The 14,945-nt window shown below is 46.7% G+C and overlaps 1 protein-coding gene across 1 annotated transcript in view; it reads left to right on the top strand.

Annotated features, from left to right (window-relative positions):
- The window catches only part of Togaram2 (TOG array regulator of axonemal microtubules 2), a 51,270-nt gene extending 42,363 nt beyond the window's left edge, over positions 1 to 8,907 (top strand). The window contains 3 exon segments of the mRNA XM_035447946.1: positions 1,285 to 1,371; positions 8,484 to 8,732; positions 8,735 to 8,907. Of these exon segments, the coding sequence (XP_035303837.1) occupies positions 1,285 to 1,371; positions 8,484 to 8,732; positions 8,735 to 8,820 (422 nt within the window). The 3' untranslated portion in view covers positions 8,821 to 8,907.
- Positions 8,908 to 14,945: the final 6,038 nt, after the last annotated feature.

The following is a 14,945-nucleotide window of genomic DNA, read 5'->3' as shown; positions in this document are numbered from 1 at the left end:
TGCCATGTAAGTGTGATCCTATCCCAGATCAAGATGGATGCTCAAGTCTATTTTCCTAAGTCTAGGAAGCTTGTGAGTTTGCTAACCTGATGTACAGCAGTGGAGGGTGGGAGACTCTGCTTCAAATAATGTGGAAAGTGAGGGCCAGCATCTGAGGTTAGCCTCCAGTCTCCAAGCTTGCATGCACATACACACACAGACAGACCCATGTACACAGAGACACACACAGACACAGATAGACACACACAGTTACACACACACACACACACACACACACACACACACACACACGTACACAGAGACACACACAGACACAGATAGACAGACACACATACATACACACACAGACACAGACACACACGACAGACAGACACACACACATGTACACAGAGACACACACAGACACAGACACACAGACACAGACACACAGACAGTTAGACAGACACACACACACAGACACACACACATGTACACAGAGACACACAGAGACACAGACAGACAGACAGACACACATACACACAGACACACAGACACAGAGATAGACACACACAGGCACAGACAGACAGACAAACACACACACAGACACACAGAGAGACACACACAGACACACACGCAGACACACACATGTACACAGACACACACACAGACACAGACAGACAGACACATGTACACAGAGACACACAGAGAGACACACACAGACACACAGAGAGACACACACAGACACACACACACATGTACACAGAGACCCACACAGACACAGATAGATATACACACACAGACAGTTAGACAGACACACAGACACACACACATGTACACAGACACACACAGAGAGACACAGACAGACAGACACACACAGACACACACATGTACACAGAGACACATGCAGACACACACATGTACACAGAGACACACACAGACACACACAGACACAGACACACACATGTACACAGAGACACACACAGACACAGATAGACAGATAAACACACATACACATATACACACAGAGAGAGACACACAGACACACATACACACACAGACACACAGACACACACAGACACACAGACAGACAGACAGACAGACAGACAGACAGACAGACACACACACACACACACACACACACACACACACACACACACACACACGAGTCCACTGATCTGGGAGAATTGCTTCAGCTTCCCATAGGCCCCTTCCTCATGAGGATATGTGAACACCTAGCACAGTGAGTGCCTGGTGTGTTGGCATGGTTGGCAATGTCTTGGTCACTGGCATCTCCATCTCTTTCAGACCACCTTTGCCTCCTGCAAGCCTTCGCTGGGCGTGTGCGTTTCCTGAGTGGTCCTGCAGTGTTGGATGTCACAGAACGCCTCTCAGGTGAGCACCCATGACCCCACCCAGCCCAGACAGCCTGTCCATCAATGTTCTCTCCTGGAGTATAGTTTTTTAGATCTCAGAGACCATTTAAGAATTTTCATAGTTGGGCTGGAGAGATGGCTCAGGGGTTAAGAGCACTGCCCGTTCTTCCAGAGGTCCCGAGTTCATTTCCCAGCAACCACATGGTGGCTCCCAACCATCTGTAATGTAGTCTGATGCCCGCTTCTGGACTGCAGGGATACATGCAGACAGAACACTGTATACACAATAAATAAATAAACCTATCTTAAAAAAAAATGGGGGCTGGAGAGATGGCTCAGAGGTTAAGAGCACCGACTGCTCTTCCGGAGGTCCTGAGTTCAATTCCCAGCAACCACATGGTGGCTTACAACCATCCATTATGAGATCTGGTGCCCTCTTCTGGTGTGCAGATATACATGGAAGCAGATGTTGTATACATAATAAATATAATCTTTAAAAAAAAAGTAGGGTAAGCTCATGTGTTACCTTTAAAAAAAAAAAGAATTTTCAGTTTACTTTTTCGATGATACTCTCTACATTACCAGAAGATAATCTTTGTTTTTGATGAAAGTGAGGCACATATGTTTGTAACCAAATAGTTCCTAAGAATGGAGAATGTATTTCTTCCTCTTTACAGACCTGGGTTTCTCTATCCCACTGAATACCTTTTTAGAAGTGTGTGTGTGTGTGTGTGTGTGTGTGTGTGTGTGTGTGTGTGTGTATACACATGAATATAGAGAACAAAGGACTTTGGCTTCTTTCCTTAGGCAGTATCCACTTAGGTTTTTTAAGACAGGGTCTCTCATTGGCCTGGAACTTGCTAAGTGGGCTAGGGTGGCTGGAGTTTACTCTTCAGCGCTCAGATTACAATTTTAGTGTTTTCTGTTGCTGTGAAGAGACTCCATGACTATGGAAATTCTTACCAAAAAAAACAATTTAATTGGGGTGGCTCACTGACAGTTTCAGAAGTTCTGTCCATTATCATCATAGCAGAGAGCATGACAGCATGCAGGCAGACATGATGCTGTCTGCGTCTTGGTTAGCAGGCAACAGGAAGTTGTCTGACACACTTGGCAGTATCCTGAGCATAGGAAACCTCAAAACCTGCTCTCATAGTAACGCACTTCCTCCAACAAGGCCATAGCCACTTCAACAAAGCCACACCTCCTAATAGTGCCACTCCTTATGAAATTTTAGGGGTCAATTACATTCACAATATCATCTATCTATCTATCTATCTATCTATCTATCTATCTATCTATCTATCTATCATCTACCTACCTACCTACCTACCTACCTACCTACCTACCTACCTACCTAGTGTCTTAGTTACTTTTCTGTTAGTGCGGTAAAGCACCATGGTCAAAAGCAATGCATGGAAGAGAGAGTTTATTTTGGCTCGAGTCCATCATGGCAGGGAAGACATGGTGTGAGGCAACTGGAACAGGAAAGCTAAGAGATCATATATTCAGATGCAAACATGAGGCAGACAGAGTGGACTGGAGGTGAAGTGAGGCTAGAAACTCCCAAAGTCTGCCTCCCAGTGATGTACTTCCTCTAGGAAGGTTATACCATATCTCCAAACAGCATCACTAGCTGGGGATCAAATGTTCAGTATCTGAGCCTAGGAGAAGCATTTCTCATGGAAATCACTACATGTGGGTTCTGGGGATAGAATTCAGGTTATAAGGCAAGTACTTGACTGACTGAACTATCACATGATATAGACTCCCTTGTTTGTTTGTTTTGGAAACAGGCCCTCCCTACGTAGCCCAGGCTGGCTTCAAATGTGAAGTTTTCCTGCTTTAGCCTCTATACTGTTGGGATTATAGGTGTGGTTCCCACATCTGGCTTCCATCGATGAGTCAGGAAGGCATGGTCCTTTCACGTAGGCACTGCCTCGCACATGACTCGGTAACTGACAACATTGTCATGAAAATAAAAAAATGCTGTTTCTTTGGCTGGACAGACACTGGCTGGTGTCATCTTTTTCCTTCACCTGGGTGATGCCCATACTGTTTTAGCACCTCACATCGCCTCATCTGTCTCTTTTCTTCCATGCTTTTGGGAGTGTACTCTGTGGTAAGCCACCAGTGTACTGCCTCCCCTCGAGATGCTCAGGAAGTACTTGGTTGTCACAGGCAGCATCATTAAGGATTTTGGTGCTCCCTTTGAATTCTGACTTCCCTATCCCATCTCTTACCCCTGACCTTGTCTCTGTGTCTTGCTTCAGTCTTCCCTATGTCCCTGGGGTGACTCCTTACCGCCTCCTCTAAAGATATGGCACGAGGGCCAAGAAAATCAGTGATGGCTTCAGTATGGGATTTGGATGCCCTGGGGAGGATGGGGAGCATGACACTAAGATCACTCAGGAGACCAGATGCAACCCTTTTCTGTTGCCCACAATCAGTGTTTTGCAGATTAGAGATACAGCTCAGTGGTAGAGTGCCTGACTATAATGTACAAGGTCCTAGATTCCATCCCTTGCACTGGGGATGTGGCCCAGTGTTAGAGTGTTTGCTTAGCAAGCACAAAAGCCTGGATTTGATTGGCAGCATTGCATAAAATAGACATGGTGACACAAGCCTGTAATCCCCATGTTTGGAAGATGGAAGCAGGAGGCATAAATTCAAGGTCATCCTTGGTTGCATAGGGAGTTTGAAACCACCCTGGGATATAGATCCTGCCAAAACAAAAACAAAAACAAATCACCCCTTCCTCAAAAATCCAAAAACAAAACAAATACCCATAGGTAACTTTTAGTGGGTTGGGGTGGATGAGGAGTCTCACTGTAGATTATCCACTGACTGTTAATATTCCCCATTTCTTTTCAAGAGACCTCAGAAACAAGTTTCTCCCAAGCATTTCTGATAACTAGGTGTTTTCTAGAAATGCCTCTGACATAGGTACTGACTAGAACAGTATATCCCACCAAGAGGAAATCTTTTGTAATTACTTCAGTGGTGTTTTAAGTTTAAGTTTAATGGGATTGCTCCCTCACAATGGCTTCTAGAGGGCTTCTGTCCCTCTGCCAACTTGAGAGACTGACCTGGCCAGTTGAGTGACTACCATGTCCCTGTGCTTGGGGACCGTGGCTCTGAGGTGGCTAAGATGTGGGTGGGGGAGGGAGTGTGGGCTGGGCAGCTGAGCTGGGCAGGTTGCTGTTCTTGGTCTTTGGAGGTCAAGAGAGTGAGTGTACTTCATTAAAGGTTAAGCCATGGCAGGACAGAAGAGGGGCCTGATAGGGGAAGGAGTGGTGACCTCATTGGTGGAGGCCAGTGTTTTGTTCCTGGACTGGGTTAGAATTAGGGTCAGATGGGACTGATCCAGACCCCCTGGATGTTGGTGTCAGTGAGGAGACCTTGGAAATCTATGGGGCCTCTTGTAGTGGATCAGTACTTATCCCTAGCATAGGAATGGACTTTAGGAGCCCATCCCACATGGAGGGATACTCCCTGAGCCTAGATACAAGGGGGCTGGCCTAGACCCTACCCCAAAGAATATGACAGACTTTTAAGACCCCCTATGGAAGGCTTCACCCTCCCTGGGGAGCAGAAAGGGTATGGTGTAGATAGGGCGTTAGTTGGGGGGGGGGGGGAGGAGGGGAGAGAGAGGGACCTGGGATTGACATGTAAAATAATTTTCTTTCTAATAAAAAAAGAAAAAAAAAGAATTAGGGTCAAGAGTTAAGGCTGGTGGTAGGGATGGTTCTTGGGATTTCTCTCATTTCCCTCCATTTTTTATTGTTTTAAGATACATATAACATGAACTTTACCACTGTCTCCACTTAAAAAGGTTCTTTGGTATTGAATGCATTCATAATGTTGTCCAAGCATCACTACCAGTCACCTCTTTTCATCTTGTGAAACTGGAAACTCTCACCCTATCAAACAATAACTCTCTGCTCCCCTCAGTCCCTGCAACCACCATTTTGCTTCCTGTCTCTGAGAGACTGACTGCTGTGGGCACTTCATGTGAGTGGACTCCTACACAGCTTATCTTCTGGAGACTGGCTTATTTCACTTAGTATAATGTCTTCAATGTTCACCCATGTTGTAGCAGGCATTAGTGTGTGTGTGTGTGTGTGTGTGTGTGCATGGGTAGGTGTGTATATGTGTACATGTGGAAGCCAGAGGTGTCTTCCTCAGTTGCTTTCTACCTTATTATTTTTTTAATATTTACTTATTCTATGTGTGTGTGTCCCTGAGTATATGCCTGTGAATCATATGTAAGTAACAGCCCCGGGAGATTAATAGTGGCATTGTATCCCCGAAACCGGAATTACAGGTGATTATAAGTTTCCATGTGGGTGCTAGGAACTGAACCCTGGTCCTCTGTAAGAGCAGCAAGTGCTCCAAACCGCTGAGTTAGCTTTCCAGTCTCCTCCACCTTATTTATTTATTTATTTATTTATTTATTTATTTATTTATTTAGACAGAGACTCTCAGTGAACCTGGAGTGCATCAATTTGGCTAAGCTGATCAGACAGCCAAGAAATTCTCTTGTCTGTATTTCCCCGATGCTGGATGATAATTGTATACTTCTATGCCTGGCTTAAAAAAAGTCATTATCTGGCTTTTTTTTTTTAAAGATGTAAATTCTGAGGGAGTGAACTCAGACCCATATGCTTTTAAGCAAACACTTTACTGACTACCATTTTCTTATCCCCAGAGTTTTCTTTTGAAGGAAGGTAGATATAGATATAGATATAGATATAGATAGAGATAGAGATAGAGATAGAGATAGAGATATGCACATCTCTGACTGTGTTCACCCTCTACCTGATGATGAATACCAGGCTACTCCTAGCTTTGGGCTGCTGTGAGAGTAATGCTACCACAGAGTGCACAGTACATTTTTCATGGCCTCACTTTGGTTTTGTGGATGAGCTCCCAGAGACAGAAACATTTTAGCTGTTGAATATATGTCACTGCTTCTCTCCTGCCTCCTCTGCCTCCCTTTTTTGGTGCTACTGAGCCACTCCTCTGCCTTCTTGGTGACTGCTCCCCAACACAGCCTTCTCTAAGCCCAGAGAACAAAGCATTCAGTTTGTCCAGCCAGTCCCCCTCTTCATGGAACCTCTCCAGGGCTCTCTGTATCGGAGCCTTTCCCAGTGATGCCTACATGGCTGCAGAGTGCAGACCTGTTCCCAGTCACCACTTTGACAGCTGAGAGAACTGTGACCATTGGTGTTCCCAGGGGACCCCCCAGATAGGATGCAGGAACCTTGGGGTAGTCATAGCTAACATTTACACTCCCTGGAAATGCTGTGGAGAGTATCAGTCTGACCCAAGGGTCATCTGGTTCCCACTGTCTCTGAAATCAAAGGAACACCCTTGGGTTTGGAAGATGTTAAGATGGTGAGAGAGGGACAAAGTGGTCATTTTAAAGCTCTAGACTACCCTCTGAGACATGGAACTCCCTGAAATTTGGAGGACAGTGTGGGTGCAGGCTTTTGGATCAAGGCAAACTGGCCTCTGTCTTCAACAAGGTCTTAATGAAGGAGGAGTCCTTGGCCTGAATCTTGTTTTCCTCCCCTGAACAATGGGCTCACATCCATCCTTTTAGTATGAAATGGAGCCTTGAAGTTCCCAGTCTTGGATTGGAGTAGTTTTTCAGATATGGTTAGGCCCATACAGTCTCCCAGAACCTTCTAGTTTCTTAGCCCCATAAATCAATTAATCACTGTTCTTGGATTTATTACACTTGACCAGGATGCCAGGCAGAGTGGGCATATGTGTGTGTGTGTGTGTGTGTGTGTGTGTGTGTGTGTGTGTGTGTTGGATAGCACTGTTGTACTTAGGATAATAGTCATAGCTTCAGGCCAGGGCAACCTCTCCGTGAAGGCCTGGGGAGGCTTTGACATTGACTGCAGCCCTGGTACCTACTTTGGTGATAGGGAGCTTGCTGAAGGTTCATATGGGTTAGAGGGTTGGGGTTCTTCACTGGGATGGAGGGTCTATTTTGAGCCTGATGGCTTGCACACACATTCATCCTCACAGACTGTTGCTTGATCATGACATAGGTGTTCAGGTGCTGGGGAAGCCCTGTGGGTCTTATTCCTTGCTAGCTGTTTTATATGCCAGACTGCTTCTTCGGAGACTCTCAACTTTTCTCTCTGTTACTGGAGTTGCTAGAGTTGGAGTCCGGACCCTGGCAGCCCTAACAAGCTAGTTTCAGCTACTGATCCTCAACAAGCCAATTAAAGAACAAGTAAGAAGGGAAAGTAGAAAAAAGAGATTTATTCAATGTGACCACACTGGGAGAAACAACAAAGAGGTTCAGCGGTCTCCCTCAGTCTATCTTTGGGGTCCTGACCTGAAGTGTAGGTTGGAATAGAGGTGTACATAGTCACATTGTCCCAGACCAGGTACAGTCATGTCCATCCTCATCATCTCCAGCCTTACTGCAAGGTGGTATGACAAGGTTCAGGGAGACAAGTCCTTTTCCTTCTCTCAGCTCAAGGTTCCTGGGGAAATTCCATTTGCTAGGGACCATTGTCTCCATAGTTGGATAGGCAAAGAGACGGGTACAGGTAAGTCTCTAGAATAACTTCTTTCCTAACAGGTCACATTGCTAGTGTAGCATTTCTCTGTGTTGCTGTGACTCTCCCAGGTGGCAGTATGGATTTATGCAATGCTAATATTAGCTACTATTTGTCACCTGCTTACTTGACATTTATTTAGGATGGGATCTCTAACAATCTTGAGAGCCTGGCTTAGGCCTGCAATTCTTACTTTACAAACATAAAAAGGCCCAGGGAGGTGGGGTTCACTCCCCGGGGCTGAGGGACCACATTAAGATAGATGGTCATGGGCCTACCTCATTTGCATTGGCTTTGTGGTCCTTTCTTTCATAAAAAAGTATATTTTATGACTGTTATGAATACAAACTAATATTTCTCTTCTGATGTTAAAGTAAATTGAAACATTTTAAGGGCCCCTGAATGTCATGAGGCTTGAGCACAGGGGGCTAGGTGGGAAATAGGGCCCGCTGGGATGCCTGCTCTCTGGAGCACAAACTTGGTAATGCTAGAGAGAGAAGGGGGAAGAGAGACCCTCAAATGACCCTCCATCTTTTCTTTGTGGCAGTGCTGGTGGCTTCAGTGTATCCCCGAAAGCCTCAGGCGGTGGAGCGGCACATCCTTCCAGTTCTCTGGTACTTCCTGAACAAAATGATCGGCAACGGTGTGCTGCCTGGGCGTGGCGGGAATGTCCGCACGGTGGTGTGCAGGCTGGCCGGAAGCCTCCAGGAGCAAATGGGGTCCCGGCTGCAGGACTTTGCTGCCAATCAGCCCCAGCATGTCCTCAAGACACTCCAGGGACTTTTAGACTCTGAGTCCCTGGGGGCAATGACAAAGTCACCTGTAGAGGAACGTTCCTCGACAGCAAGATGACTGGAACCGTCTGCCTGCAGCAGCCGGGTTAAAGATGAGTCTGAAACGGGAAATTATTATTTTTTACTTTATTTTATTTTTATGATGGAGTCACCTCATGGCCGACTCTCCCCATTAGGGTCCCCCATGTATATAGTATATTTTGAAGTAGAAATAAAATAATTGCTTATTTTTCTAAGTTTTTTTTTTTTTTATCTTACACTTTTTTTAACCACAGAGAATTTTCCAGCAGACAGGTTTACGAGACGTGACAATAGCAAACCCAGTTTTAGATAAGATAGTGACAAATAGCTAGGGAAGAAAGGGTCACATAGGCTCACATATTGTAGGAATATAGCCCAGCCCCCACATCTGTGAGCAGCTGGAAGCTTCCTGCACCTCAGATCCCCTCGTTGTTCACTCAGATATGGTCTGTTTATCATGGACTTGATTAGAAGTCATCACATCACACATGTGCTAGCCCATCATTATAGGGCTTCAGCCCTATAAAATCTTGAATTAAGTCTCTGTGTATCCCATGGGACATTCTACAGGGATCTGCCCAGCTTGTCACAGAGTAGAAAGAATCTAACAAATGAACCACTGACTGCCTTAGCTAGAAGTTGGCCATCTGGCTCATTCTGACATGGGCTAGATGATATTTCATGTTTAAAACAGCATGGATGGGACTTCAGGGTGGAGTCTGCATGCTCTACATTACTCAGCTGTCATAGAGACTATATGAAATGGCATAGGCTGCTATAGATGGGCCAGGTTGTGAGAAAACAGAGAGTAGTATTGGTCCCTAAGGGAAAGCCAGTGAGAGGGGTCCTGATCATGTTGGGGGGGAGGGGTCTGGACATCTCTGTAGTAGCTTTGGTTTGTCTTGACCAGTAACAGGTTGACAGTGATATGACTAGGATTTAAGAGCTCAGGTCACTGCCTAGAACATGAAGCCAGGCAGCTGTGATGTGGTGAAGGCTGAAGGGGGTGACATTTTAAATTGACCAAGCACTCAGACATAGCATCATATAGGGGCAGTTCAAGATGGTGATGTCCTGAGGCCTAGCAGGGCCGACCCACCCAGTGGAATCCCCCTGCCTCATCCATCATCTGACCTCCAGGTTTGATATGCATCCTATGCTGTTCTGAGCCTCTCCAGGGGAGCCTGGCCTTATACCAGAGAAGCTCTGGGCCAGGTGGATGTTGGCCAGCCCCTCCCCATGCTGAGTGGGTGAATACAAGTCAGGTTGGGGCTTGGCTTTTAATAGCCGGATTAAGTGTGACTTGGGTCAGTCCAGAGCTAGTGTGAGCTGCTGTTCACCTGATGGTGACCCCAGCAGGGCTTTCCCGAAGCCAACTAACTCAGTCTGGGCCAGGAGAAATGCTTGCAAAGAAAGTTGTGCAGAAACACTCAAGAGGCTGATTTGTAAATCTTCCTAAGGCTTTAAGCAATGTAAATAGCCGTGCTTGCTTATTGTTTGAGCAAGCTTTTTTGGGGGGAGACCTGTATTTTCTGCATGTCAGGATCCAAGGAGAGAGTATTTCAAGATTCTTTGGAATTGAAGGAGCCCAGGGACTTAGAGGTAGGCAGAAACAATGAGGCTTAAAACAGAGCTGGGAGGGATGCTCAGTGGTTACAATGCTTGCTATGCAAGTGTGAGAGCTGGCATTCAGAGCTCCAGAAGTAGGTCAGTGCTGGGTGGATGTGGTAGCTCCTATGTCATTCCAGCCTAGGAGGCAAAGGTGGGATCCCCAGAGAAAGCTGACTAGCAGACTAGTCAAATGGCAAGCTCTGGGTTTGATTGAAAAATTTCACTTCATTGAATTGAATAAGATGGAGGGACACACACACACACACACACACACACACACACACACACACACACACACACGGGTGGGGGGTAGAAAACAAAAAGGGCTGAAGCTCGATGCTATTGCCATTTCCTGTCTTCTGTACCCACCTCAAACCCAAGCTTCCTGTCCCTAGGGTTCTAGTGGGTGGATGTGTTGAAAATAACCGTCAACTGTAGAGAAGGGAAGGGCAAATCTTTGCTCTGTTCTGGTTTTCTTCATGATCTCAGAGTTTAAGCTATTGCTCCGCAGTCAAGGTCTCTGCAGCCCACACTCCTGGCACATTGTTACTGTGAAAGGGCTGGGCAGTTCTGACAGACTTTAGGAACCCAAAATCAAGTGTGGGGGACTGGAGTTTCAGGTCAGCCTGGGCTACATGTTATTGCTTACAAATCATAGAGAAGATAGGGGGATAACAACTTGGGCCTTAGCCTGTCAGGAAATCCTCTAAGAGCCTCATGAGAAGGTCTATAAGAAAGCTGGTTGAGCAAAGCCACAAGGAGCAAGACAGTAAGCAGCACTTCTCCATGGCCTCTGCATCAGCTCCTGCCTCCAGGTTCCTGTCCTGCTTGAGTTTCTGTCCTGACTTCCTTCAGTGATGGACTGTGTATCTGGACATGTAAGGTGAAATCAACCCTTTCCTCCCCAACTTGCTTTTGGTTATGGTGTTTCATCATAGCAATAATAGCCCTAATTAAGACACTGGAGATGTTTCTGGGGGTGGGCACATAGCTTCTGGTTATGGTAAGTCCTCTTCTCCACTCTTAGCATGAAAATAACACACTAGAGAGATGAGAGTAGACTATAACTACCAGGAATTCTATATCACTTCTTCCATTTCAGAGTATTTGACAGAAATAACCGATTGAAGGACTCATTTGCATCCTGTTTTGAGGGTATGATCAATTGTGATGGAGGTAGGTGTGGGGGCAGGAGAATGAGGCATTGGTTACATTATATCCTATTAGGGAAGCAGAGAGAGTAAAGTTGGCACTCAGCCTGCTTTCTCCTTTTTTTATTGTTTGGAGCCCAGGCCCATGGGATGGTACTGTGGTGGTTCGAATGAGAATGGCCCCCATAGGCTCATATATTTGAATACTTGGTCTTTAGTTGGTAGAACTGTTTGGGAAGGATTGGGAGGTGTGGCCTTATTGAGGGGGTGTGTCACTTGAATGGGCTTTGAAGTTTCAAAAGTCATGCCATTTCTGGCAACTCTCCCTCTGCCTTGTGGTTGTGTCTCAAGATGTTAGCTTCTCAGCTATTGCTCCAGCACCTACCTGCCTGCTGCCATGCTCCCTGCCACGATAGTCACAGACTCTAACCCTCAGAAACTATAAGTCACAAATAAACTCTTCTGTGAGTTGCGTTAGTCATGGGTGCCTCATCACAGTGATTGAAAAGTAACTAAGAGGGGGACCATCCACACCCAGGGTGAGTCTTTCCTCTTTAGTTAAACGTCACAGAGGTATGCTCAGATGTGTGTCTCCCAGGTGATTTCAAAGCCAGTCAAGATGACAATGAAGAATGATCAATACAACTTGCTTTTACATCAAGTTGGATGCTTGAGATTTTAGGAATCATTGCCCCCAAACCTGGCTTTTTATCTTGTTTTCTCTGCCTTTATTCATCTCCTACCTTCTAGGTAAAGAGTGGGTGTTCTGTTCTCCTGGGCAGAGGAGAGAAAGTGGAGCCTAGACAGGGAGGTGGGAGGAAGACGGCTTCACAATCCACTTTATGCTTCAGACTCATCTAGCAACAGTCAAAGAGTGTAGCAGCTGGGCCCCTCTCTCAGGGTTTTGATTCAGTTGATCTTGGGTGGGGCTCAGGTTCCCTCCCTCCCTCCCTCCCTCCCTCCCTCCCTCCCTCTCTCCCCTCCTTCGTTTCCTTCCCTCCCTCCATTTCTCCATTCATTCATTTCTTCTTTCCTCCCCTCCTTCTCTCCTTACTTCCTCTCCTCTTCCTCCTCTTCTCCTTCTTCCTTCTTGTCTTCCTCCTCTCATCTCCATTCTTCCAAGAGATTCTAATCTATGGCCAAATTCAGAAACCGCACAATGTCTTTGGCTCTATGGTGTTCCTAGCTTGTTAGTTCTCCTCTCCTGGGGTATCCTGCAGTTGGAGATAGAGACTGAAGTCAGGTACAGAGGCCCAAGGCCTGAACTTAGTAAGTCTGGGCACTGTGACTTGCTGATGTGTGACTTTGAAACCTTTTGACTCTCTGTGTGTGTGCGCGCGCGCGCGCGTGTGCGCGCGCGTGCGTGTGTGTCTCTCTCTGTGTGTTAGTAGTGGTGAGGGGTTTATGACAATAATATCTCTTAACCCAGTTTCTGTGCAGATTATTAGATAATTCTAAAAAATTGTTTAGCATAAAACACAGAGAGCCCTTGACAATGGCTGTAATGCTCTGGGGGAGTCAGTATTTTAGAGAAGCTAGTGATGCGGATCTCTGCTTTTCTTGTAGTGCTCGGGCTTGGCAGAGCCCGAGACCCTCTGAGACTATGAAGGCTTAGGGCAAATGAAGTGTTTTGTCTTCTTTACTAGGAAATAGGGCCCTCCTCACTTTTGGGGGCCTGCCATTTCTGCCCCTTTGCCCTTGCTTGACAGGCCCTTGCAGCTGTCCTTGGCCTTTCTCTCACCCCTTCCACTGGAGGAGACTTGGACCCCCCCTCCCTCCTATCTCCTTGGAGGCTCACAGCTAGAAGCAGAAGGCTTTGAGCAGAGCACTTTCCAGCTCAAAGTGTTTTCCTTTCATTATAATTCAGCTACATCCGAGGATGGAGAGGAGGAGCTGGGGAGGGCAGCACTCTTTCTGCTCTCCTTGTGGAGTGAGACAAGGGAGGCAGGAGGACAAGGCAGCCTGCTAATCAGATGCCTGCAACGTCTGGGTTCTGTCAGTCTTCTTGCTGTCCTTGAAGGAAGAGATCACTTCTCTCTCTCCCTGGAGGAAGCTGGGACCCAGCTGGGACCCAGCTGTGCAGAGTGAATGTCCTCAGCCAGGGTAGAGTTCTCAAGGAGTTGGGTCAAGTGCAGACTCTGATTGGCAGGCCTGGCCAGGGCTTGAGCTTTGACATTTCCAACAAGATATGGGTATGATGAGCATGGCAGGGGGTTTGAGCCTGGAATGTAGCTGGAGCTTGGATATGTGCCCAGGTCTGTTGTTCTCTATGGATCTTGACTTATCAGGGTCCTCTACACCTTGAAGACAGTTCTTCCCCAAGGTCAGTCACAGCCCGTTGAAATCCCAGGGTTCCTGGTTTTTCTGTCAAAACCTCAGATCAGAGAGAGCTTTAGGTATTTGAGGCAGGGTCTCTCTCTGACCCAGGGCTCACTGGTCGTAAGGCTAGGTTGGCCAGGGAATTCTTGGGACCCAGCCATCTCGACCTTTCTAGTGCTGGGATTGCAGGTACAAATTACTGTGCCCAGCTTCATTATGTGGGCTCAAGAGATTGAACTCAAGTCTTCACATGCACAAGCAAACACCTTACCAACTGAGCCATCCTCCCAGCCCAGAACCAGCCCACACAAGCCTAGGGTTCAGGACCTCTGCTATCACCTTAATACTCTGATGGTAAAGTTTCCAAGCAAACCACCACACTCAAGTGGTCAGATTTTCTAAATTGGAATTTCCCAAACATGGTAGATGAAAACTGCTCTGCCGAGGGGGAGGAAAGAGGAGGTAGGGATGGCTGCTTCTTTGTCTCCCTGTAGATCTGGCTCTGGGGGAAGGGCCTGGGAATTTGTGGAGGATCGGGCAGCCAGGCTGGTGAGTCCCAAGAGAAAGCAGGTTGGAGGAGTTGCTGCTGCTCGCTGGGCTCCAGGAGGCTGGCAGCATCAGAGCACACGATGCTACCCTGTTCACTCAGTGGGTGTTTCTGTGTCAGGGCCATGGGGGGGGTTGTTGGGTCATTATTCCTTGGGCTTATTCAGGGGGCGGTCTGGTGTCCGGTTCTCTGTCAAACTGGTGTTCTGTTGCAGAAGGCTGTGACATTTGAAGGCTTTGTTTTGCTTTAATCATGGCTTTATAATTACCACTCTGAGGGTTGACAGCTGTTATTAGCGTCACCTTGGGCTCTCCTTGAGAAGTTTTGCATGCATTAAGTGATCCAGCACCTTCAGAGCTGGTGTCAGAAGCTGTTAACTAAACAATAGTTTTAAAAAGACACCAGGTTTTGTAAACACAGTCAATCCTGTCCTGTTCAAAGGCAGGGGAGGGGGGCAGCTAGAAAAATAATTTCCATGAAGGGCCTACTTTTTTTCCTGTTGAATCTGCCATCTTTTACCTTTTTGGGGGCACTAAATACAAGCAGTGCTGTTCCCAGAAGGGGAG

This window comes from Cricetulus griseus, chromosome 7 (assembly GCF_003668045.3).
Source record: "Cricetulus griseus strain 17A/GY chromosome 7, alternate assembly CriGri-PICRH-1.0, whole genome shotgun sequence".
Taxonomy (NCBI): domain Eukaryota; kingdom Metazoa; phylum Chordata; class Mammalia; order Rodentia; family Cricetidae; genus Cricetulus; species Cricetulus griseus.
Note: the sequence above shows the minus strand (reverse complement) of the source record. Positions and strands in the feature narration are given on the sequence as shown.